This window comes from Ranitomeya variabilis, chromosome 7 (genome assembly GCF_051348905.1).
Source record: "Ranitomeya variabilis isolate aRanVar5 chromosome 7, aRanVar5.hap1, whole genome shotgun sequence".
NCBI lineage: Eukaryota > Metazoa > Chordata > Amphibia > Anura > Dendrobatidae > Ranitomeya > Ranitomeya variabilis.
In genome coordinates, this window is record NC_135238.1 from 153,238,045 (window position 1) to 153,265,623 (window position 27,579).

General features: G+C 44.7%; 1 protein-coding gene across 5 annotated transcripts in view; it reads right to left on the reverse strand.

Moving 5' to 3' along the window:
- KIAA2012 (KIAA2012 ortholog) overlaps nucleotides 1-27,579 on the reverse strand; it is a 485,035-nt gene that overhangs the window by 409,572 nt on the left and 47,884 nt on the right. For all 5 annotated transcript variants that reach the window (XM_077272089.1, XM_077272092.1, XM_077272094.1 and 2 more), the window contains exons 4-7: nucleotides 26,056-26,214; nucleotides 12,893-13,080; nucleotides 10,921-11,101; nucleotides 7,876-7,985 (exon numbers count right to left, since the gene is read on the reverse strand). In XM_077272089.1, the coding sequence (XP_077128204.1) occupies nucleotides 7,876-7,985; nucleotides 10,921-11,101; nucleotides 12,893-13,080; nucleotides 26,056-26,214 (638 nt within the window). The remainder of the gene's footprint in view (nucleotides 1-7,875; nucleotides 7,986-10,920; nucleotides 11,102-12,892; nucleotides 13,081-26,055; nucleotides 26,215-27,579) is intronic.

A 27,579-nucleotide genomic window follows, 5' to 3' on the forward strand; every position in this document is an offset into this window, starting at 1 on the left:
GCAAGATGAAGCTGAGATATACTGCCAAAAATTTCGTAAATGGTCTGTGCTTACTCAGTGGAATGAGTGCGCCTTAGCGGCAAATTTCAGAGAGGGCCTTTCTGATGCCGTTAAAGATGTTATGGTCGGGTTCCCTGCGCCTACAGGTCTGAATGAGTCTGGAGCGCCCCCACACCGCCGCAGGGCCGAGGGGTACCCGGAGCCGGGCCTCTGAGTCTCAGTTCTGGGGTTGTCACGGTGGCTAGACCCGGTCCGTGGCCCTGTCTGTCAGTGGGGGACGTCCGGTGCAGTAAGTGGTGTTGTAACGGTGCAGTTGTGGGGTGCAGGTCGTGGTAAATAACGAGGACACCAGGTTGCCGTCTCTTTACCTCTTTACTGGAGATCTCTGGGTCCTCAGTCCAGAATACGGTTCACCAGGCTGCGCAAGTCCGGCCGGTCCAATGACACCTCCAGAGTTCACTTCACAGGTGGAAATCGGTGCCTTCCTTCTTAGCGCTATGTGTTGTAGTCCTCCCCTGCTGTGCTTACGGAAAGTACCCCACAACTGTTGTGTCTGTTTCTTAAGTTCCCTCACAACTCGATTAAATGATGTTCTTCTAATCGTCCGTCCCTCCCTGATGTTACGGTTGGAACGGCACCCGTTTGTCGGGTAGGCCTGGAGTTCTTCCGGGACCCTAGAGACGCCCCTCTCCCGCAATTGCCTCCCAAGACTTCATAGGTGATATGTGTTAGACAGCCCGCCTTAAACTGACTGTCCTGCCGCTGTTTAGAGTATTGCTTGAAGCTGAATGTTATAATACTCCCTCGGCGTTCCGGCCACCGGTAGTGCGCCTCAGCAGGGTGTTGCTTCGGTCTTACAGCACGACCCCTGCTGGAATTCTCCTATCGCTTGATCTCGTTTCTCACTCAGCACAATCTATCTCGCTTCTAGTCCTTTCGTGAATCCCGCCGCTTCCCGGAGCTGGCGCGGACCCGTTACGTTCTTTCCAATGCCAAGCCTCTGTCAGGATCCCACCCCTGACAGAGACCCTACTGTCTCTTCCTCCACAACACCCTCTGCCACTGAGTGTTGCTGCGTCTAATCCAGTCAGCTTTCTGATCTAACTTCCTGCCTGACCCCCAGTTTACCCACTATGGTGGGGAGTGGCCTAATGAATAGAACCCTTAGCTCCCCCCGGAGGCCCGGCTGTGAAATGTATTGGTGTCTGTGATACCTGATCAGATGAACTCCTTCAGTGCCATCGGACGCACCATGGCCCCCCATAGTGGCGGAGCCACAGTACTGCAATGACCAGGACTCTGGGGCGCTGCAAGTCCATGACAATGGCAATTCAGATTGATCGGCGTTTGCGGGAGCGCAAACCCGTGCACCATTTGGCGGTATCTTCTGAAGAGACGCCAGAGAAAATGCAATGTGACAGAATTATGTCCAGAAGCGAGCGGCAGAATTATAGGCGTAAAAATGGGTTATGCTTCTATTGTGGTGATTCTGCTCATGTTATATCGGCATGCTCTAAACGTACTAGGAAGGTTGACAAGTCTATTTCAATTGGCACTTTACAGTCCAAATTTATTTTGTCTGTAACCTTGATTTGTTCATTATCAGTTATTACCGTGGATGCCTATGTGGACTCTGGCGCCGCTCTGAGTCTTATGGACTGGTCCTTTGCCAGGTGCTGTGGGTTTGATTTAGAGCCTCTGGAAGTCCCTATACCTCTGAAGGGTATTGATTCTACACCATTGGCTAGTAATAAACCACAATACTGGACGCAAGTGACTATGCGTATGACTCCAGACCATCAGGAGGTGATTCGCTTCCTTGTGTTGTACAATTTACATGATGTTTTGGTGCTTGGATTACCATGGTTACAGTCTCATAACCCAGTCCTTGACTGGAAAGCTATGTCTGTGTTAAGCTGGGGATGTCGGGGGGCTCATGGGGACACTCCTATGGTGCCCATTTCGTCATCTATTCCATCTGAGATTCCGGCATTTTTGTCTGATTATCGTGATATTTTTGAAGAGCCTAAGATTGGTTCACTCCCTCCTCACAGGGATTGTGATTGCGCTATAGATCTGATTCCTGGCAGTAAATTTCCAAAGGGTCGTTTGTTTAACCTATCTGTACCTGAACATGCTGCTATGCGCGAGTATATTAAGGAGTCCCTGGAAAAGGGACATATTCGTCCTTCTTCATCACCTTTAGGAGCCGGTTTTTTCTTTGTCTCTAAAAAGGATGGCTCTCGGGGGCCTTGTATTGATTATCGACTCCTGAATAAAATTACAGTCAAATATCAGTATCCGTTGCCTTTGCTGACTGATTTGTTTGCTCGCATAAGGGGGGCTAAGTGGTTCTCTAAGATTGATCTTCGTGGGGCGTATAATTTGGTGCGAATTAAGCAGGGGGATGAGTGGAAAACCGCATTTAATACGCCTGAGGGCCATTTTGAGTATTTGGTAATGCCTTTCGGCCTTTCTAATGCACCTTCTGTCTTTCAGTCCTTAATGCATGATATTTTCCGTGAATATATGGATAAATTTATGATAGTGTACTTGGATGATATTTTGATTTTTTCTGATGACTGGGAGTCTCATGTTCAGCAGGTCAGGAGGGTTTTTCAGGTTTTGCGGGAGAATTCTTTGTGTGTAAAGGGTTCAAAGTGTGTTTTTGGGGTTCAAAAAATTTCCTTTTTGGGGTACATTTTTTCCCCTTCTTCTATTGAGATGGACCCTGTCAAGGTTCGGGCTATTTACGACTGGACGCAGCCTACTTCTCTGAAGAGTCTCCAGAAATTCTTGGGCTTTGCTAATTTTTATCGTCGATTTATAGCTGGTTTTTCTGGCGTTGCTAAACCTCTGACGGATTTGACTAAAAAGGGTGCTGATGTTGCCAATTGGTCCCCTGCTGCCGTGGAGGCCTTTCGGGAGCTTAAGCGCCGCTTTTTGTCTGCCCCTGTGTTGCGCCAGCCTGATGTTTCCCTTCCCTTTCAGGTTGAGGTCGATGCTTCCGAGATTGGAGCGGGGGCGGTTTTGTCGCAGAAAAGTCCCGACTGCTCAGTGATGAGACCTTGTGCGTTCTTTTCGCGAAAATTTTCGGCCGCCGAGCGAAACTATGATGTTGGTAATCGGGAGCTTTTGGCCATGAAGTGGGCATTTGAGGAGTAGCGTCATTGGCTTGAGGGTGCCAAACATCAGGTGGTAGTTTTGACTGATCACAAGAATTTAATTTATTTGGAGTCTGCCAGGCGCCTGAATCCTAGACAGGCACGTTGGTCGTTGTTCTTTTCCCGGTTTTATTTTGTGGTCTCGTACTTACCGGGTTCTAGGAATGTGAAGGCAGATGCTCTTTCTAGGAGTTTTGAGCCTGACTCTCCTGGGAATTCTGAACCTGCTGGTGTCCTTAAGGATGGAGTGGTTTTGTCTGCTGTCTCTCCTGATTTGCGACATGCTTTGCAAGAATTTCAGGCGGATAGACCTGATCGTTGTCCGTCTGGTAGACTGTTTGTTCCTGACGAGTGGACCACTAGAGTCATCTCGGAAGTTCATTCTTCTACTCTGGCAGGTCATCCGGGAATTTTTGGCACCAGAGATTTGGTGGCTAGATCCTTCTGGTGGCCTTCCCTGTCTCGAGATGTGCGTGTTTTTGTGCAGTCTTGCGATGTGTGTGCTCGGGCCAAGCCTTGTTGTTCTAGGGCTAGTGGGTTGTTGTTGCCCTTGCCTATTCCGAAGAGGCCTTGGACGCACATCTCTATGGACTTTATCTCGGACCTCCCTGTTTCTCAGAAGATGTCTGTCATCTGGGTGGTGTGTGACCGTTTTTCTAAAATGGTTCATTTGGTGCCATTGCCTAAGTTGCCTTCCTCATCTGAGTTGGTCCCTCTGTTTTTTCAAAATGTGGTTCGCCTGCATGGTATTCCGGAAAACATCGTTTCTGACAGGGGTACCCAGTTCGTGTCTAGATTTTGGCGGGCAGTCTGTGCCAGGTTGGGCATTGATTTGTCTTTTTCGTCTGCATTCCATCCTCAGACCAATGGCCAGACGGAACGAACGAATCAAACTTTGGAGACTTATTTGAGGTGTTTTGTGTCTGCGGATCAGGATGATTGGGTTGCCTTTCTGCCGTTGGCGGAGTTTGCTCTTAATAATTGGGCTAGTTCTGCCACTTTGGTTTCTCCTTTCTTTTGCAATTCAGGGTTTCATCCGCGTTTTTCATCTGGTCAGGTTGAATCTTCGGATTGTCCTGGAGTGGATGCGGTAGTGGATCGGTTGCATCAGATTTGGGGACAAGTGGTGGATAATTTGGAATTGTCCCAGGAGAGGACTCAGCAGTTTGCTAACCGCCATCGTCGTGTTGGCCCCCACCTTCGTGTTGGGGACTTGGTGTGGTTGTCTTCCCGTTTTGTCCCTATGAGGGTTTCTTCTCCTAAATTTAAGCCTCGGTTCATCGGTCCTTATAGGATTTTGGAGATTCTTAACCCTGTCTCCTTTCGTTTGGACCTCCCGGCATCTTTCGCTATCCATAATGTGTTCCATCGGTCGCTGTTGCGGAGATATGAGGTACCGGTGGTTCCTTCTACTGAACCTCCTGCTCCTGTGCTGGTGGAGGGTGAATTGGAGTACGTGGTAGAAAAGATCTTGGACTCCCGTATTTCCAGACGGAGACTTCAATATCTGGTTAAATGGAAGGGCTATGGTCAGGAAGATAATTCTTGGGTAACTGCCTCTGATGTTCATGCCTCGGATTTGGTTCGTGCCTTTCATAGGGCTCATCCAGATCGCCCTGGCGGTTCTTGTGAGGGTTCGGTGCCCCCTCCTTAAGGGGAGGGTACTGTTGTGTATCCGCTTTTTGGGCTCCCCTGGTGGTTGCTGGTGGTACTGGTGACTTGTTTGCACTTTGCTGCTTCTGTTCACCTGCTTCCATCAGCGTTTGGGAGTTTCCTATTTAGCTTTGCTCTCCAGTCATTTCCTTGCCGGTCATCATTGTAACCAGAGCCTTCGGTTGCATGTTCCTGCTACTAGTCTGCTGATCAGCTAAGTGGACTTTGTCCTTTGTTTTGTATCTTTAGTCCAGTTTGCAGTTTTTGTATTTCTCTGTAGCTGGAAGCTCTTGCGGGCTGAAATTGCCACTCCTGTGTCATGAGTTGACACAGGAGTCTTAAAGTAATTTCAGGATGGTTTTTTGAAAGGGTTTTCAGTTGACCGTGAAGTCCTCTTTTGTATCCTTCTGCTATCTAGTAAGTGGACCTCTCTTTGCTAAATCTACTTTCATACTGTGTATGTCTTTTCCTCTTATTTCACCGTTATTACATGTGGGGGGCTGCTATCATCTTTTGGGGTATTTCCCTAGAGGTAAGCCAGGTCTGTTTCTTCCTCTACCAGGCTTAGTTAGTCCTCCGGCTGGCGCGTGGCATTTAGGAAGCCGTAGGTATGCTCCCTGGCTACTATTAGTTGTGTGGTAGATTTAGCTCACGGTCAACTCGAGTTTCCATCACCCGAGAGCTCGTTCGTTATTTATATGTTTCTTACGTTCCCTTGCCATTGGGAACCATGACACACCTGATCTCAACCCAATTGAGCATGCATTTCACTTGTTAAAGACTAAACTTCAGACGGAAAGGCCCACAAACAAACAGCAACTGAAAACCACCGTAGTGAAGGCCTGGCAGAGGATCAAAAAGGAGGAAACACAGCGTCTGGTGATGTCCATGAGTTCAAGACTTCAGGCAGTCATTGCCAACAAAGGGTTTTCAACCAAGTACTAAAAATGAACATTTTATTTAAAATTATTGAATCTGTCCAATTACTTTTGGTCCCTTTAAAAACAGGGTGGCACATGTTAAGGAGCTGAAACTCCTAAACCCTTCATCCAATTTTAATGTGGATACCCTCAAATGAAAGCTAAAAGTCCGAACTTCAACTGCATCTGAATTGTTTTGATTAAAATTCATTGTGGTAATGTCTATGATCAAAATTAGAAAAATGTTGTCTCTGTCCAAATATATATGGACCTAACTGTAGATGAAAAATAGGGTCCAAAGGATCCAGGACCCAGAGGTGTGCCTCCTTGAGACACTAAGCATAAATTGGATTCTCTGGTAGCCAGTGTCAGGGTGTATACGTCGGAGGAGGAGCTAACTTTTTTTCACGTTTACTTAGTGTCAGCCTCCTGGCGGCAGAAGCATACACCCCACAGTCCTGTGTCCCCCAATGAGGCGAAGGAGAAAATTAAGATACCCGTGATTTTTCTGAAGATAGTTTATTTTGACTGTAATTATCATCATTTTGCAGCTGACATTACATGCAGCTGATATCTTCATATCAGAATTATGAGCTGTAGACATGTATCACTTATAAATCAGAAATTTTTTATTATGATTTTCCAATGTGTCCATAAAAAATATTGTCTGTCCGTGATTTTTTTATAAGCTGTCTGGGAAAAAATAAAAAATTAAGTTGGCAACCCTGGTAAGACCTCTATACACAATGGTCTTTGCACACGCTCATTAGACGCTTCAGTACAACTGATAGGGTCTGATTCAGTCTACTGCTGCTAATGTACATATGGATTTCCAGAAACAGTAGGTAGTTACAACTAAAGTTATTTTAGACTATAAGTGGGAAAAATTGTAAGATTTCTAATTTTTATAATTAACGCAGATTGTGATATGGAAAAAGAAAACATTGACATTTTTTAAAAACTACAAACCTGATTTGAATAGGTCTTTTTTGATAAAATATTCTTTTTAAAACACTAACCGATGTGTATGTACTAATATGTTGCCCAGGCTTCCACTGGTAAAATGATGGTGGCCAAATGTACACTGTACAAGAATGAGGTAGTCACTTTTCAGCTGGACCTGATGTCATGTGAACATACACTTGAAGTGTGTGCACATGTCTTTTACATTCTGCCCAGAATTCACCTGAAAAAGCGACACAAAAATGAACATAGAGCAAAGCAGTGTCTAAATGACATTGGTGTGCACGTGCTACGCTCATCTCACTTCCTTTAACCACATTCGGAAACCTTGAAGCAGTTAAAAAAGTGACATGCTCATTTTTTGCTGCAAGAACGTTTTCCTCAAGCATGTTTGTCTGGAAAACTCGGTGGCTGCACCAGCATCTGTGAGATGCCCTCTGCTCATTAATGTATTACTGAAAAATCCTCTTCCAAACCCTCTGGGAAGAGATGATCACATTCATTCTTTATTGAAATAATCGTTAGCTACAGAAATCTGTGTGCCTTTTAATGGTGCAGTCAGACAGTGGTATTACTTGCGCGAGGATGGCATCATAATCCTGGCCATCAGCTCCCCCTGACCGGAGCGTGACAGCATGTATTTCTATGGAGCTGTCACGCTCAGGTCAGGAGAGTCGATGGTCAGTCCGAGGATTGGGATGCGATCCTCACGCGAGTAAGGCTATGTGCACACGTTGCGGATTTTCCTGCGGATCCACAGCGGATTTGATGCTGCAGATTCGCAGCAGTTTTCCATGCGGTGTACAGTACCATGTAAACCTATGGAAAAACAAATCCGCTGTGCACATGCTGCGGAAAATACAGCGCGGAAACGCTGCATTGTATTCTCCGCAGCATGTCAATTCTTTGTGCGGATTCCGCTGCGGTTTACACCTGCTCCTCAATAGGATTCCGCAGGTGTAAAACCGCAGGTGGAATCCGCACAAAAAACGCACGAAATTCGTGGTAAATCCGCGGGTAATCCGCGGTTAAAACGCAGTGCATTTTACCTGTGGATTTTTCAAAAACGGTGCAAAAAAATCAGCACACGAATCCGCAACGTGTGCACATAGCCTAATACTGACTGCGCCCGAAAAGTGAGGGGGGAAATAATTTCCTTTTTGTGATACACCTACCTTAGTATTTGTATCCTTCAAATTTTGTGATTCTTGGCCATGGGATTGAGGAATTGGTGGTAAGAATCCTCCCTCTGGAAGATGATCTGTATAATCCTTTTGCTGATTACCTGTATAGCAAATTATTCCCAAAGAACACATTAGCAATGCAGCAAGATGGTGTAAGGTTCTGTTACAAGAATACCACATATTTCTAGAAATAAATGCAAATAACAACGTGTGAATTGTGCTACAAAAGCAAACAAGTAAATATACAGGTAAATCTAAATGGTACAGAAAAAGTTTAAATTGCAGATTTTGAGATTCATATAGCTAAACTAGAAATATTCCATTATGATAGCCTCAATATCCATTCCATGTTCAAGTCAATGCTGTAATTTGCTTTGTACTGAGCATATGTGCCGGCTATAGATTTCCACCATAATGCATTGCATTACCAAACGCAGGCCACAATTGGACTCCTTTGCCTCCAGCAAGCAAATTAGTAAGAAAAAAGTGGAGGGCGTTATGGAAGACAGGGCAGGTCACTCATCTCATTGACCGCAGGATGATGTTACATCTGACAGTGACACCGGCAGTTTGAGTCAGTATTCTGAAAACAACCGTCTGTCTCATCACAAATGTCTAAAGAGGGGACATTTTTGGAACATTTTTCATTTTAAAAAAGTTATTACATTCTGTGTTACTAAATGGCTTGTTGGTTACAATCGGGTTACCTTTTGCGTCTATGGTGAAGTCACTTTGAGATTACTAAGGCAGTGTTTGTGTAAAAGAGTGTAAAAGGGGTTTGATACAGTCCTAGAAGACCTCCGAGGTTTCAGGGCAATTGGAGGCTTTATAGTATTGTGATTTATGGAACATCGATTCTCTGTTAATCAAATCTTTGACAAAAATTCACTGAACTTGGTGAAATTGAACTTCACAAGATTCAATCATTTCTAATTCTAACTATTGAGGGTCAACAAAAATAACCAAAGTGGTCGGTAAAGAAATCTGCAGCTCTTTCTTCAGGGATGTAAAGCTAGAGAAAGGGATCCATAGTTGGGTCGTCTGGGCCACGAGCAGATTGTTAATTTGGACAGTAAAGTATTGCATTTTTTTCTGGTGAAACAAAATTTCTATCACAAGAAAAATCATACAATCAATGCTGGTCCATTTGTAATGACATGTCTGGATTACTCCTGCAGGCAGTCACTCCTGGAAATTGCCCCTAGTTTTTCCCATTTGGAAATAGGAGTTCTTACTGCGGTTTCATGGTAGGCTAGGGGGCCAGAAGTTTTGTAACCTGACTTTTTTCTTCCTTTATTTGTATGCAGAATGTTAATAAAGTAAGTTTGTGTGACTTTGTCAGTCTCATTAGGCCATGTGCCCACGATGAGGAAATAGCAGCGTATTATCACTGCGTTCTGATCGCGCAGAGTTCATTGAACCATGCGGATTTACCGCATCTACTGAATGGCTATGGGTGAGACTACACATTTTGTTGGACTCATGTATGGCACAGAATCAATAATATATTTATTTATTATAATTGACTTTTTCCACATTTTCAACATATTCAAGATGTCAATATTTATTTATTTATCCTGGAAAATGCATTTATAGTATTTTATCAAAAAACCCTCAATTAGCTGCTCACAAGACCTTACTCCAAATCCTAAAGGAAGACATATTTACATGTGGAGGTTATAAATACTGTATATATTACAAATATGTAGAATATATACAATAAAGGGTGCTGCTACAATGGAAGAGAGACTTTCTTACACTACTAAATTGTAGTCCACTTTTATATTTTATATCTGTAGATCACTTTAAAAGGGAATCTGTCAGCAAGTTTTTTGCTATGTAATCAGTGAGCAGCATGATGTAGGGGAAGAGAGCCTGATTCCAGCAATGTATCACTTACAAAATCAGAGTTTTATTAGCAGGAGATTATCACTAAAGGACTCGGTGTCTTGTGCTTCCTAGTTAACCGCTCTGTGTAGCCCTGCTCCCGCCACTGATAAGCATTCTGTCAAAGCACAGCGTACAGTGTAAAGTTATCAATCCGTGATGTTCGCAGGGTTATACACAGCTCAGCTTTCAGAGAACTGCTAGATCAGTAGCAAAGAAAACAGTGATTGTACCAAAATGACAGCAAGCAGTCCAATGAGTGAGGCATCTCTGGAATCAGGGTCTCCGTCCCTTCATCGTGCTGTTCTCAGATTAAATAGCAGCCCTTTAAATTTAAAGCAACCCCCAGGCTCAGATCGAGTCTAAGAACAAAGCTACCGTTTAAAATGAGCCCGGTTTTCACCCTCTCACTCCCTTTATCCCCAACCCACCCCTATGCCTATGTATACTGAAGTGATGTCTTATATGTTTCAGTTACTAAATAAAGACTCTGCATTTTATGGATTGAAGCTGGATCTCTTCCTCCCTGGCTGCTCCTTCCTGGAGCTCATTTTCCTCAGTATATTTGTTGGAGATGCATGTTAAATAATACTTTTACACTGCTTTTTAGCAATCTGTATTTTCTAATGATTCTGCCATTGCTATGATATAAATTAGGTCACCGTGTACTGGCTTCCCACTGAGCCTGTGATATGACCTGTGACCTAATATACATACAGCGTCAGACTGAAGAACATTGGGCCCACCAGAGGATTTGATTCTGAGGGCCCACCTTTCTCCCCCAGTCAAGAGCCCCATAGCAATTGCAAGGTTTGCACTATGAGCTTTCCTGAAGGGGAAGTCAGTGCCCACCGGAGGATTCTCCAGTTCTCTGGTGGGCTAGTCCAACCCTGTATACATAGCAGACAATATGAGGAGGCAGAGCTGTAGGAAGAGTAGCATAAACCAGTGACAGGAGGAGTGTCTCAGACCACCACAGACTCCCTGCAGGCACTAGAACTGTCCTGTAGTCACAGATCACAAGTCTGCACTATTGGAACCAGGCAGCAAACAGTAAGGAAAGCTAATAGCAGCAAGGCAGCCATTGTAGGTGCTAAATTACATTTTTCAAAGTCATAACTAGACAATCGCTTCAGGTTGGTTACTCACTGTGTGGCTGTTTCTTTCGCCCTGCAAAATGTCCACCATAAAAAGTTGTGTGAGGCTTTCCATGAGGTGGTGCATAATTTTCCTTAAAAAAACACATGTCTACAGGTTGAAGCTTTTCTTGGCGGTCAGTGACATTGCTCATCGTATCATCTCCACATGACTGGTTCTGCCGTGCTTCTCCCTGTTAAAAACAAAATGTATTGAATAAATATGAGTAAAGTCAAATAGTCTGAGAGATTACCTGGAGCTCTGGAGATGATGTCTCAAATGAATATTGTTAAGAACGAGTAGAGAGACAGATGAAATAACGTTTTACTTCAAAAAAACAAAACTCTTCTCAGAGTTCTGCTCTGCTTTGGCCTCCATCTTTCTTTCAACTACAACCTCATCTACGTGACCTTGAAGGATGGATGTTTGTACTATTGTATAGACCCCACAAAGATTTTTTTGGAGGTCTATACAGGGCTGGCCCGAGAGATTACAGGCGAAACTATTTTGTTGTGCCTCTACTACTTTTAACATACCTCCCAACTTTTGAAGATGGGAAAGAGGGACAAAGTTTGCGGCGCGCAAAGCGCACGGCGGCAAATTTTAGGCCACGCCTCTGACCACACCCAATCATAACTAGCCACACCCATATCAACGTCCCAACCACACCCATTTAGCACTGCTGATCACACTGTTTCATAAAGAATAATTATAAACAAAAAAATATGGCCACATAGTGCTCCATACTGTATAATGGCCACACATGATGCTCCATACTGTATAATGGCCACACATGATGCTCCATACTGTATAATGACCACACATGATGCTCCATACTGTATATTGGCCGCACATGATACTTCGTACCATATAGTGGCCACACATAGCTACTCCTACACACGCGGCTGCGCTCCATACACACGCGCTCCGCTCCATACACCTCGTACACACGCGGCTCCGCTCCGTACACCTCGTACACATTTAGCTCCGCTCCATAACCTCATACACACACAACTCCGCTCCGTACACCTCATACACACGGCTCCGCTCCATACACCTCATACACATTCAGCTCCGCTCCATACACCTTTTGCCTTTTGAAAAGATTTTTTATAATTTTTTCTATTTTTTCTCTGGCGCCCCCTTAGGGTCGGTGCCCTAGGCGTCCGCCTAGTTCCCTATACGTTCGGGCCGGCCCTGGGTCTATAGAATAGCTCAACACTTGGGTACTGAGGGCAGGAGTTACTGCATGGGGCATGATGGCTAGATAGCCTTCCCCGTTGACAACCAACTCCAAGGAGGATTCTTGAAGGACTACACCCTTACGTCTGGTCTGGGCGAGATATAAAATAATTCATTTGGTATAGTTACTAATCCATGCAATGTATGATAGATACTGACACCATTCGTTTTTGTTTATGTATAATGTGTTTTTGTTTGGGAATTCCCTGTTTATAAATGGTGCATTAAAAGTTATGCTTTAAGATGAACCTCTCCATGCTGATTAGAGTGATTGGGTCAAACATAGTCAGAAATTCTGTGCTATAAGAGCAAAGAGGCTATGAGACGTCCTGTCAGAGGGAGCCTTCATGGAGAATTCATTTCAACAATTTAAAAGGAGCCTGATTTTTTTCTTTCTGGAACACAGCAGCCATGTCAAAAGTATAGTGGCCCCAACCAGGTTACCAGATCTACCCCATTTATTTATATATGGCATGGATCTCTAGTACCTGACTGTAGCCACTGTAGAAATGACGGAGCTGCTGTGTGCCGGTAACAGCTGATCGGAGTTTTAATCCTCAAAATGTGCCACCCTCTACAGTGGCACCCTAGGCAGCTACCTTCTTCAGTTATTACCTATCCTGGTCATTCTGGTGTATACCAAATATACAGTATATACACATTATATTTATATACACTATATATATAGTATTTATTATATGTGTTCCTTTTCCTTTCCTATTTGGTTTCTGAATACACTTACCATAGGTGAATGCTCCTTAACCTTCCGGGAGCTTTGTGCAATACGAGAGTCTCTTCTCTCTGGACTAAATTTTCTGAGGGTCGCTGCACTTGGTATACTTGAATTTTTTCCATATATTTCAAGGTTTTCCGTGTTATTGGCCAGTTCTTCTTCATTACCGGTCTCCTCTTCCACTGGAGTGCAATGCCCTAGTGGAAGCAGATGACTAGTATGAATACACTTGTACTGTTTAAAGGGAACTTGTCAGCTGATACATGCTCCTGCCCATGATTTAGGCAGAACTTATCAGCTACTGGCTATGCAAACGCGGTTATGTATGTTTTATGCTGAAATGCTGGTGCGTTTCAGAGAAAAACATACTTTTAGTCACCGACGAGATAGATAGATAGATAGATAGATAGATAGATAGATAGATAGATAAATAGATAGATACATAGATAGATAATAGATAGACAAATAGACAATAGATAGATGATAAATAGATAGATAGATAGATAGATTATAGATAGATAAAAGATAGATAAAAGATAGATAGATAGATAGATAGATAGATAGATAGATAGATAATAGATACATAGATGATACATAGATAATAGATAGACAAATAGACAATAGATAGATGATAGATAGATAGATAATAGATAAATAGATAGATAATAGATAGATTATAGATAGATAATAGATACATAGATGATAGATAGATAATAGATAGATAGATAGATAGATAATAGATATATTATGGATAGATAGATAATAGATACATAGATGTTACATAGATAATAGATAGATAATAGATACATAGATAATAGATAGATAGATAGATAGATAGATAATAGATAGATAGATAGATAGATAGATAGATAGATAGATAGATAGATAGATAGATAGATAGATAGATAGATAATAGATAGATAGAATAGTCCTCGGCAAGTATGCTGCAGTGTTTTAGAGTAGAACTGTGATGGCTGTGAGCGCACGGCCAGGATCTGATACGTGCCGCTCACGGTTTGGGCAGCATGTATCAGCTGACAGGTTCTCTTTAAGTTTCCATTGTAAAATGTTTTGCAAAATTAAAACGGTTCCCTGCTCACAGTTTATAACAAATTCATTTTCAACAGTTCCATAAACAAACATGCTTTATTTCTTTTTATAGCCTTAGCTTGTAATCTGAGTCACTCAAATATAGGCGCAAAGTAAGGAAAATATAAATGGAGCAAACAGCAAGCTACATAACATGGAAAAATTAGTAATCTATGCTCCTGATGGCTAACACAAAGTCTACAGCTACAAGGTAGTCCCAATAAGTCACTAAGCTGCTAACCACGTAAATAAAGTTATTATTGGCCACCTTCACATGTCCACAAATCAGCGTGCAGTTGAGGACCCCAATGTACAAACTAACAAAGGGTCTTCTGATCTGAACTCAACAGCCTCATATATGTCGTTAAGTTTGGGTCAGGAGACCTGCGGCCGTTCCAGACATTGCGGACTGACACCAAGATGTTGTACTTTCTTTGCAGTGTTTCTGTTGTGTTATCATAACCCTGTAATGTTGCAAGATATTAAAGTATATGAATAATTTAATTACATTTTGTTTTTTCAATATTGGTTTAGTCATTTGATAATAAAAAACCCAAAAGGTATGAACTGAGACACAAATTGGTGTGCATGCAGCGTGTAAGCGCACGTTTACACTCAGCCATCGAACAGAGAAAAACAAAGACTGACACACAATGATCAAATACCCTGCAGTAAATAAACAGCAATAGTGCATGAAAATAATATACGGTATTTATTTAACATATTTTTTATTTAAAAAAAATGCGAAAGCTGTCCCGCCTCATCAGGGCAACCGTAACTGGGACAGTCCCAAATCTAATACTAAAACCTTACCGTTTGTCCAGTGACATGCATGTAGATAAGGGCTGAGACGACTGAGCCCAATTAGTGGACACATGCACTATGCTGTTTATTTACTGCAGGGTATTTGATCATTGTGTTTCAACCTTTGATTTTTCTAGTTATTTGACAGTGTTTTCATTTTACGGTTGATACAACAAGATGGGACCTGAAGCAATATATTAGAGTTCAATTTCATATCTGAAGGAGTCATCAGATGTTAGAAGTATCATGTGGGAGAGGGATTCTGGTGTCTCTACACAGTAATGAAGGATTGCTGGGAACTGTGGTACTTCCAGGTTTGGTCAACATCAAAAACTATTTCACATACAATGCACCAACAATTTTGATCCTTATAACAAATAGTTTTACATAAATTTAAAAGACATCGGTTCATCAAGCTCAACCTTTCTCCACCACCTATACATTCTCTGTCACTAGATTATTTATAACCCACAAAATGACACAGAAAAAAAAAAAAAGATTTTCTAACAGGCTACTTTTAGACAATGGTTTAAATTCATGAGCGGACAGGTACTCAATTATAGCTAGCATTATCTCATCCTCAAAAACCAAATTAAACTAATGTATGCTGGTCGGTTGTGGAAATTCACATTTATGCACCAGCAGAATGTTTTACATGACAGTTTATTTTCCAATAGTCTTTCACACTGTAGTTCCCATGTGATAATAGTGAGCCGAGCATCAGCCTTACTTCTAAGCCACCATACACATTAGACGGCTGTCATCGAACTACGGTTCGGCCGATCATTCACAGCCATCTCTCCCAAACACAGGAGCGCTTGCTCAGTTGAGACATCAAGTGTTCTCCATGAAAGAGGCACTGCCAGATATGTCTGGCGGTGCCTTATCTCTTGGAGGATAAAAGGACTGAAGTCTGAAATCTGGCATGCCAAATCCTCCTGAAAATCAATTGTCCCATACTCATTAGACTGTCGTCAGATTTGGATGACATTAGTCTAAAGGTACCGTCACACTCAGCGACGCTGCAGCGATATAGACAACGAGGCGATCGCTGCAGCGTCGCTTTTTAGGTCGCTGGGGAGCTGTCATACAGACAGCTCTCTCCAGCGACCAACGATCAGGGGAACGACTTCGGCATCGTTGAAACTGTCTTCAACGATGCCGAAGTCCCCCTGCAGCACCCGGGTAACCAGGGTAAATATCGGGTTACTAAGCGCAGGGCCGCGCTTAGTAACCTGATATTTACCCTGGTTACCATTGTAAAAGTAAAAAAAAAAACACTACATGCTCACCTTCTGATGTCTGTCACGTCCCCCGGCGTCCACAGGGTTACGCGCTGCTGCCGAGAACTTCCTGCACTGAATGTGTCAGCGCCGGCAGTAAAGTAGAGCACAGCGGTGACGTCACCGCTGTGCTCTGTGTCGTGATTCTCAATGGCGAGAGAACATAGCCCAGCATATATGAGAACTAGCTCTTGGAAGATGGAAACTATACTGACCATGAACTAAACCTGCCGCACAACTAGAAGTGGCCGGGTAGCATGCCTACGTTTTTTTATCCCTAGATGCCCAGCGCCAGCCGGAGAACTACCTAATCCTAGCAGAGGAAAAGACAGTCCTGGCTCACCTCTAGAGAAATTTTCCCAAAAGGCAGACAGAGGCCCCCACATATATTGGCGGTGATTTAAGATGAAATGACAAACGTAGTATGAAAATAGGTTTAGCAAAATCGAGGTCCGCTTACTAGATAGCATGAAGACAGAAAGGGCACTTTCATGGTCAGCAGAAAACCCTATCAAAACACCATCCAGAAATTACTTTAAGACTCTAGCATTAACTCATAACACCAGAGTGGCAATTTCCGCTCACAAGAGCTTTCCAGACACAGTAACGAAACAGCAGCTGTGAACAGGAACAAAATGCAAAAACACACAAGGACAAAAGTCCAACTTAGCTGGGAATTGTCTAGTAGCAGGAACATGCACAGAAAGGCTACTGATTACATTGTTGACCGGCATGAAACTGACAGAGGAGCAAGGTTATATAGCGACTCCCACATCCTGATAGGAGCAGGTGAACAGAGGGGATGATGCACACAAGTTAAATTCCACAAGTGGCCACCGGGGGAGCCCAGAATCCAATTTCACAACAGTACCCCCCCCTCAAGGAGGGGGCACCGAACCCTCACCAGAACCACCAGGGCGATCAGGATGAGCCCTATGAAAGGCACGGACAAGATCGGAGGCATGAACATCAGAGGCAGTGACCCAAGAATTATCCTCCTGACCGTATCCCTTCCATTTGACCAGATACTGGAGTTTCCGTCTGGAAACACGAGAGTCCAAGATCTTTTCCACAACGTACTCCAACTCACCCTCAACCAACACCGGAGCAGGAGGCTCAACGGAAGGCACAGCTGGTACCTCATACCTGCGCAACAATGACCGATGAAAAACATTATGAATCGAAAAGGATGCAGGGAGGTCCAAACGGAAGGACACAGGGTTAAGAATCTCCAATATCTTGTACGGGCCGATGAACCGAGGCTTAAACTTAGGAGAAGAAACCCTCATAGGGACAAAACGAGAAGACAACCACACCAAGTCCCCAACACAAAGCCGAGGACCAACACGACGACGGCGGTTGGCAAAAAGCTGAGTCTTCTCCTGGGACAACTTCAAATTGTCCACCACCTGCCCCCAAATCTGATGCAACCTCTCCACCACAGCATCCACTCCAGGACAATCCGAAGATTCCACTTGACCGGAGGAAAATCGAGGATGAAACCCCGAATTACAGAAAAACGGGGACACCAAGGTGGCAGAGCTGGCCCGATTATTGAGGGCGAACTCCGCCAAAGGCAAAAAAGCAACCCAATCATCCTGATCCGCAGACACAAAACACCTCAAATATGTCTCCAAGGTCTGATTAGTCCGCTCGGTCTGGCCATTAGTCTGAGGATGGAAAGCAGACGAAAAAGACAAATCTATGCCCATCCTAGCACAGAATGCCCGCCAAAATCTAGACACGAATTGGGTCCCTCTGTCAGAAACGATATTCTCCGGAATACCATGCAAACGAACAACATTTTGAAAAAACAGAGGAACCAACTCGGAAGAAGAAGGCAACTTAGGCAAGGGAACCAGATGGACCATCTTAGAGAAACGGTCACACACCACCCAGATGACAGACATCTTCTGAGAAACAGGCAGATCCGAAATAAAATCCATCGAGATGTGCGTCCAAGGCCTCTTCGGGATAGGCAAGGGTAACAACAATCCACTAGCCCGAGAACAACAAGGCTTGGCCCGAGCACAAACGTCACAAGACTGCACAAAGCCTCGCACATCTCGTGACAGGGAAGGCCACCAGAAGGACCTTGCCACCAAATCCCTGGTACCAAAGATTCCAGGATGACCTGCCAACGCAGAAGAATGAACCTCAGAGATGACTCTACTGGTCCAATCATCAGGAACAAACAGTCTACCAGGTGGGCAACGATCAGGTCTATCCGCCTGAAACTCCTGCAAGGCCCGCCGCAGGTCTGGAGAAACGGCAGACAATATCACTCCATCTTTAAGGATACCTGTGGGCTCAGAATTACCAGGGGAGTCAGGCTCAAAACTCCTAGAAAGGGCATCCGCCTTAACATTCTTAGAACCCGGTAGGTAAGACACCACAAAATTAAACCGAGAGAAAAACAACGACCAGCGCGCTTGTCTAGGATTCAGGCGCCTGGCAGACTCAAGGTAAATTAAATTTTTGTGGTCAGTCAATACCACCACCTGATGTCTGGCCCCCTCAAGCCAGTGACGCCACTCCTCAAAAGCCCACTTCATGGCCAAAAGCTCCCGATTCCCAATATCATAATTCCGCTCGGCGGGCGAAAATTTACGGGAAAAAAAAGCACAAGGTCTCATCACGGAGCAGTCGGAACTTCTCTGCGACAACACCGCCCCAGCTCCGATTTCAGAAGCGTCGACCTCAACCTGAAAAGGAAGAGCAACATCAGGCTGACGCAACACTGGGGCGGAAGAAAAGCGGCGCTTGAGCTCCCGAAAGGCCTCCACAGCATCAGGGGACCAATCAGCAACATCAGCACCCTTCTTAGTCAAATCAGTCAATGGTTTTACAACATCAGAAAAACCAGCAATAAATCGACGATAAAAGTTAGCAAAGCCCAAAAATTTCTGAAGACTCTTAAGAGAAGAGGGTTGCGTCCAATCACCAATAGCCTGAACCTTGACAGGATCCATCTCGATGGAAGAGGGGGAAAAAATGTATCCCAAGAAGGAAATCTTCTGAACCCCAAAAACACACTTAGAACCCTTCACACACAAGGAATTAGACCGCAAAACCTGAAAAACCCTCCTGACCTGCTGGACATGAGAGTCCCAGTCATCCGAAAAAATCAGAATATCATCCAGATACACAATCATAAATTTATCCAAATAATCGCGGAAAATGTCATGCATAAAGGACTGGAAGACTGAAGGGGCATTTGAAAGACCAAAAGGCATCACCAAATACTCAAAATGGCCCTCGGGCGTATTAAATGCGGTTTTCCACTCATCCCCCTGCTTGATTCGCACCAAATTATACGCCCCACGGAGATCAATCTTAGAGAACCACTTGGCCCCCTTTATACGAGCAAACAAATCAGTAAGCAGTGGTAACGGATATTGATATTTAACCGTGATTTTATTCAAAAGTCGATAATCAATACACGGCCTCAAAGAGCCGTCTTTCTTAGACACAAAGAAAAAACCGGCTCCTAAGGGAGATGACGAAGGACGAATATGTCCCTTTTCCAAGGACTCCTTTATATATTCTCGCATAGCAGCGTGTTCAGGCACAGACAGATTAAATAAACGACCCTTAGGGTATTTACTACCCGGGATCAAGTCTATGGCACAATCGCACTCCCGGTGCGGAGGTAGTGAACCAACCTTGGGTTCTTCAAAAACGTCACGAAAGTCAGACAAGAATTCAGGAATCTCAGAGGGAATAGATGATGAAATGGAAACCAAAGGTACGTCCCCATGAGTTCCTTTACATCCCCAGCTTAACACAGACATAGCTCTCCAGTCGAGGACTGGGTTATGAGATTGCAGCCATGGCAATCCCAGCACCAAAACATCATGTAGATTATACAGCACCAGAAAGCGAATAACCTCCTGGTGATCCGGATTAACACGCATAGTCACTTGTGTCCAGTATTGTGGTTTATTACTAGCCAATGGGGTGGAGTCAATCCCTTTCAGAGGTATCGGAGCCTCCAATGGCTCCAAATCATACCCACAGCGTTTGGCAAAGGACCAATCCATAAGACTCAAAGCAGCGCCAGAGTCGACATAGGCGTCCGCGGTAATAGATGACAAAGAACAAATCAGGGTCACAGATAGAATAAACTTAGACTGTAAAGTGCTAATTGAAACAGACTTGTCAGGCTTCTTAGTACGCTTAAAGCATGCTGATATAACATGAGTTGAATCACCACAATAGAAGCACAACCCATTTTTTCGTCTAAAATTCTGCCGCTCGCTTCTGGACAGAATTCTATCACATTGCATATTTTCTGGCGTTTTCTCAGTAGACACCGCCAAATGGTGCACAGGTTTGCGCTCCCGCAGACGCCTATCGATCTGAATAGCCATCGTCATGGACTCATTCAGACTCGCAGGCACAGGGAACCCCACCATAACATCCTTAATGGCATCAGAGAGACCTTCTCTGAAAATCGCCGCCAGGGCGCACTCATTCCACTGAGTAAGCACAGACCATTTGCGGAATTTTTGGCAGTATATTTCAGCTTCATCTTGCCCCTGAGACAAGGACATCAAGGCCTTTTCCGCCTGAAGCTCTAAATGAGGTTCCTCATAAAGCAACCCCAAGGCCAGAAAAAACGCATCCACATTGAGCAACGCAGGATCCCCTGGTGCCAATGCAAAAGCCCAGTCTTGAGGGTCGCCCCGGAGCAAGGAAATTACAATCCTGACCTGCTGTGCAGGGTCTCCGGCAGAGCGAGACTTCAGGGACAAAAACAATTTGCAATTATTTTTAAAATTTTGAAAGTGAGATCTATTCCCCGAGAAGAATTCAGGCAAAGGAATTCTAGGCTCAGACATAGGTGCATGAACAACAAAATCTTGCAAATTTTGTACCTTTGTGGCGAGATTATTCAAACCTGTATCTACACTCTGAAGATCCATTTGAAACAGGTGAACACAGAGCCATTCAAGGATTAGAAGGAGAGGAAGAGAGGAAGGCTGCAGTATAGGCAGACTAGCAAGTGATTCAATTAAGAGCACACTCAGAACTAGAGGGAAAAAAAAAAAAAAAATTGTAGCAGACTTCTTTTTTCTCTCCTTTCTCAGCCAGTAATTTAACCCTTTTTTGGGCCGGTCAAACTGTCGTGATTCTCAATGGCGAGAGAACATAGCCCAGCATATATGAGAACTAGCTCTTGGAAGATGGAAACTATACTGACCATGAACTAAACCTGCCGCACAACTAGAAGTGGCCGGGTAGCATGCCTACGTTTTTTTATCCCTAGATGCCCAGCGCCAGCCGGAGAACTACCTAATCCTAGCAGAGGAAAAGACAGTCCTGGCTCACCTCTAGAGAAATTTTCCCAAAAGGCAGACAGAGGCCCCCACATATATTGGCGGTGATTTAAGATGAAATGACAAACGTAGTATGAAAATAGGTCTAGCAAAATCGAGGTCCGCTTACTAGATAGCATGAAGACAGAAAGGGCACTTTCATGGTCAGCAGAAAACCCTATCAAAACACCATCCAGAAATTACTTTAAGACTCTAGCATTAACTCATAACACCAGAGTGGCAATTTCCGCTCACAAGAGCTTTCCAGACACAGTAACGAAACAGCAGCTGTGAACAGGAACAAAATGCAAAAACACACAAGGACAAAAGTCCAACTTAGCTGGGAGTTGTCTAGTAGCAGGAACATGCACAGAAAGGCTACTGATTACATTGTTGACCGGCATGAAACTGACAGAGGAGCAAGGTTATATAGCGACTCCCACATCCTGATAGGAGCAGGTGAACAGAGGGGATGATGCACACAAGTTAAATTCCACAAGTGGCCACCGGGGGAGCCCAGAATCCAATTTCACAACAGCTCTGCTTTACTGCCGGCGCTGACACATTCAGTGCAGGAAGTTCTCGGCAGCAGCGCGTAACCCTGTGGACGCCGGGGGACGTGACAGACATCAGAAGGTGAGTATGTACTGGTTTTTTTTTTACTTTTACAATGGTAACCAGGGTAAATATCGGGTTACTAAGCGCGGCCCTGCACTTAGTAACCCGATGTTTACCCTGGTTACAAGTGAACACATCGCTGTATCGGCGTCACACACGCCGATACAACGTTGACAGCGGGTGATCAAGCGACGAAATAAAGTTCTGGACTTCTAGCTCCGACCAGCGATATCACAGCGGGATCCAGATCGCTGCTGCGTGTCAAACACAATGAGATCGCTATCCAGGACGCTGCAACGTCACGGATCGTCGTCGTTCTCGCTGCAAAGTCGCTTAGTGTGAAGGTACCTTTTATGTATATGGGGGCTCTTGTGACATATAATCTAAAAAGAGATTGTCCATATCAATTAACCCATTTGGCTTTCTTTCCACTATATAAGTCAATGTGACTAAAAGCATGTTAGCCTGAACAGGTCGCTAGTGAAAATTTTGTTTGTGATAATGTTTTTTACAAGGAAAATAGAAGTTCAGAAAGATGTTTCAGTCATATCCCATTGGGTCAAGATGCTGATAAACTAATCCCCAAGAACATCATCTACACCAGAGGTCTCAAACTTGGCTGGGTATATGGGCCACATATAGAAAAAAAATTGAATTTTGGGGACCGCATTCTTTGAAGGACAAAGTGATATTTTTAGTGATACCATTATTTTTCTATACACCTTTTGAACATTTTTTCAGTTTTTGGTTATTTTTAGAACTTGGGTCTTTATGGATGTGGTAATAACAAATGTGCACTCATATTGTAGTTATGCCCCCATATTGTTGATATGCCCCCATCCAGGTTCTCATATTGTAGTCATGTTCCCATATCCATGTCCCCATATTGTAGTTATGTCCCCATCCAGGTCCTCATATTGTAGTTATGTCCCCATATTGTAGTTATGAGGTCCCTATATTGCAGTCATGTCCCCATATCCAGGTCCCCATATTGTAATCATGTAGCCATCCAGATCCCCATATTGTAATCATGTAGCCATCCAGGTCCTCATATTGTAGTTATGTCCCTAGGTTTTAGAGCAGGAAAATAGTAAAAAAAAAGTGAAGCAAGAAATGTGGTCAATTCTGTACTAAAATCCACCATCCTGGTATATATGTCCCCAATCCAGGTATACATGGCCCCCTCATCCCTATCCTGGTATGTATGGACCCTCATCCCCATCTTGGTATGCATGGCCCCCTCATCCCCATCCTGGTATGCATGGCCCCCTCTTCCCCATCCTGGTATGCATGGCCCCCTCTTCCCCATACTTGTATGCATGGCCTCCTCATTCCCATCCTGGTATGCATGGCCTCCTCATCTCCATCCTAGTATGCATGGCCCCCTCATCCCCATCCTTGTATGCATGGCCTCCTCATCTCCATCATGGTATGCATGGCCTCCTCATCTCCATCCTGGTATGAATGGCCCCCTCATCCCCATCCTGGTATGCATGGCCCCCTCATCCCCATCCTGGTATGCATGGCCCCCTCATCCCCATCCTGGTATGCATGGCCCCCTCATCCCCATCCTTGTATGCATGGCCTCCTCATCTCCATCCAGGTATGCATGGCCTCCTCATCTCCATCCAGGTATGCATGGCCTCCTCATCTCCATCCTGGTATGCATGGCCCCCTCATCCCCATCCTTGTATGCATTGCCTCCTCATCTCCATCATGGTATGCATGGCCTCCTCATCTCCATCCTGGTATGCATGGCCCCCTCATCCCCATCCTGGTATGCATGGCCCCCTCATCCCCATCCTGGTATGCATGGCCCCCTCATCCCCATCCTGGTATGCATGGCCCCCTCAACCCCATCCTTGTATGCATTGCCTCCTCATCTCCATCCTGATATGCATGGCCTCCTCATCTCAATCCTGGTATGCATGGCCCCCTCATCCCCATCCTGGTATGCATGGCCTCCTCATCTCCATCCTGGTATGCATGGCCTCCTCATCTCAATCCTGGTATGCATGGCCCCCTCATCCCCATCCTGGTTTGCATGGCCTCCTCATCTCCATCCTGGTACGCATGGCCCCCTCATCCCCATCCTGGTATGCATGGCCCACTCATCCCCATCCTGGTATGCATGGCCCCCTCTTCCCTATCTTGGTATGCATGGCCTCCTCATCCCTGTCCTGGCATGCATGGCCCCCACCAGAAAAACATTAAAAAAACATAAACCATTATACTTACCTTCCCTGTGCTCCCATGCAGCATCTTGTTCCGATGCCAGCAGCTGATTTATGTTTGTAAGCAGCGCATGGTAATGATGTCATGTGCTGCTTACAAGCAGAGTACAGCTGCTGGAATATTCACTGCTCCCCATGCCGGGACTATAGGTGTGTGGAGAGCAGTGAATATTCATTGATCTTTAACAGCGGACACAGTAACCGGCTTCCTGCTGCCAGGCAATTCCGTGTGTGTGACCGCTACTTAAGGGAATGAATATTCACTGCTCTTCACTTCCATAGGTGTGGATAGCAGTGAATATTCATTCTCTTTAGTAGCGGGCACACGTGATTGCCTGGCTGCTGCAGGAAGCCGGCGGCTGCGCTTACTGTGCGCTCTAAAGACAAATGAATATTTACTACTCTCCACTCCCATGGGCATGGAGAGTCGTGAATATTAATTTCTCTTTAGCAGCGGGCACATGCGTTAGCCGTGGCAGCCGACTCTGGCCTCCTGCGCCCCGCCGCTGCTGCTCCCCTTCCTCCCCACCACAGCAGGTACATAATTTCAATTGAATGTGCATCTAAGGATACACATTCAGCTGAAATAAATCATTGCTGTTGGTGGCCCCCTGAACCAGGCAGGGATGCCAAGGGGTCTACAGTGCCTGAGGGCCACATGAAGCAACCTCAGGGGCCCGCGTGTTTGAGACCCTTGATGTACACAAATCCTTGATCAATATACAGTAATCATATCACTTTAATGTGAATCTTTCACCAGATTTCTAAATACAAACCCATACCTTATTAATAGGTCTGTTAGACTGACAAGACTGGTGTACTTACTTTGAAAATCCATATCAAAATGGCCATATAATTCTATTTGAAAGTTATTAAAATGAGCATTTTATGAGTCCAGCCCCACCTAGTGACAGATCGGCATAGAGCTATGTACAACATTAGGCCAGTCTCACACGTCCAGATAATTCAGGTACCGGAGAAATCGGTACCGGAGTTATCCGTGTCCGTGTGCTCACGTGGCACATCCGTGTGGCACACGTGCGGCAGCCGTGTGCCGCCCGTGTGCCGCCTGAGGACCACACGGACTGTGCAGGAGAGACAGCGCTACAGCAAGCGCTGTCCCCCCCGCGTGTGGTGCTGAAGGCGGCATTCATCTCTTATCCCCTGCAGGAGAGAAGAGATGAAAGATCAAGTTTTTGTTCTTTTTTGTTAAAAATAAAGTTTGCATGTGACCCCCGCCTCCCATCCCCAGTGCGCCGCCCGGCCCCTTGCAGAGAAATACTCACCCAGCTCCCGCGATGTCTCCACTCTCCTCTCAGCGCTGGCAGATTGTCCTGTGTGAGCGTTCATATGGGACCGCTCATTACAGTGATGAATATGCGCATAATGAGTGGAGACATCGCGGGAGCTGGGAACTTTATTTTTAACAAAAAAGAACAAAAACTTGATCTTTCATCTCTTCTCTCCTGCAGGGGAGAAGAGATGAATGCCGCCTTCAGCACCACACGCGGGGGGGACAGCGCTCACTGTAGCGCTGTCTCTCCTGCGGGCGGTACGTGCACACGGAGGAGAGTGCACACTGTTCTCCGTGTGCACGTGTGCAGGACGTATTGCTGTATGTGCTGCCGGAGAAAAACGGACATGTCTCCGTGTTTTCAACACGGACACACGGTCCGTGAAAACACGGAGACATGTGCATAGACCCATTCATGTGAATGGGTCTACGTGTGTCAGTGTCTCCGGTACGTGAGAAAACTGTTACTACACGTACCGGAGACACTGACGTGTGAAAGAGGCCTAAAAGGAATAGCTGAAAAGGATACCTGGATTGGTGAACACATCTGTATTGCTCCAGTAAGGTAAGAAGGTACAGACAGGTAGTCGATGATATTTTAATGGAGTAGATGAAAGGTCTGGATGTCTTCCACTGCTGTCTCCTACGGCTGTGAGTTGTTGAAGTTGTGCTGAGTCTCTTAGGCATCCTGAAAAAAAAAAAATTGTATAAAAGTGTGTTTTTTCACCTATTTATGTTTTCACTTCTTAGAAACCATTGAAGAACTATCCAGATTTTAGTGACCTTACAATTTAACTGTTTCCTTTTGGTATACGACAAAACCAAATAAACCAAATAAGAGAGACTATTAGAAGTCCGGCCAGCCTCTCAAATATGATATGTTTAACTTTAGGAGCAGTTTTAAGAGCTTCGCTGTCATAACTAAACATTGCACGTTTCCATTTAATCCCTTTAATGCATAGCTGTCTTGTAAAAAAACCATTACCAGAAGTAAAATAACCAATAACATATAATATCCATCCTATAAAACATACAATATATTTACATAAATCAGGCCATGTAAAATTACATTACCAGTACCTCTACATAAACATTTTTAGAGCAAGATAAAGAAAAAAGTTAAAGAAAAAAGTTTCTTACCCCAAATAAAGCCAAAAGCAATCCTCAAACTGTGTGAACCCTTAAGAAATGGTTGGATTCTCACTTACAATCCTGATCTTCAACTACACAGACGAGTTATGTAATTTTGGGCTTTACCACTCTATCAGGCAGATAGTGTACACCGGGTTTCTCCCTAAAAGCTCTATGCTATAATCTCTAGGACTAGTATTCCTCTGTTGCGTCAATGATCCTAGCAACTCGTATAATTGTAATTTTTCTTTAAGATCCGGGGTTTTTAGAGCAGAACTTGTCAGCAATTTGGCTATTGAAATACTTTTCCAAATGGCAAATCTGCTCAGTAATTGGTACCCTCTGTGTAATGAGTTCGCTTCTCCCCATCTTATATCACGGGACCATCAACTAACTATAAGATGCTTAGAATTTATTGTCAAGCAGTTTCCATATAAGAAAAGGTAAATAATTATACATGTGTAAAAAAGCTTACAGGCGAACGCTTGTCTTAGGCCTCTTTCACACTTGCGTCAGTACGGGCCCGTCGCTAAGCGTCGGCGCGACGTACCGACGCACCTAGTGAAAATTTGGCACAACGTGGGCAGCAGATGCAGTTTTTCAACGCATCCGCTGCCCATTGGAAAGTCCCGGGGAGGAGGGGGCGGGGTTCCGGGCGCGCATGCACCCTAGGAAATGGGGGACCCGACGTACGAACAAAAGTTCCCTTGAATGTTTTTTCGTGACGACGGTCCGCCAAAACACGACGCATCCAGTGCACGACGGACGCAACGTGTGGCCATAGGCCGCAATCCGTCGGCAATACAAGTCTATGGGAAAAAAACGCATCCTGCAGGCATATTTGCAGGATGTGTTTTTTTCCCAAAACGACGGATTGTGACAGAGGCCAAACGACGCAAGTGCGAAAGAGGCCTTAGTCGTA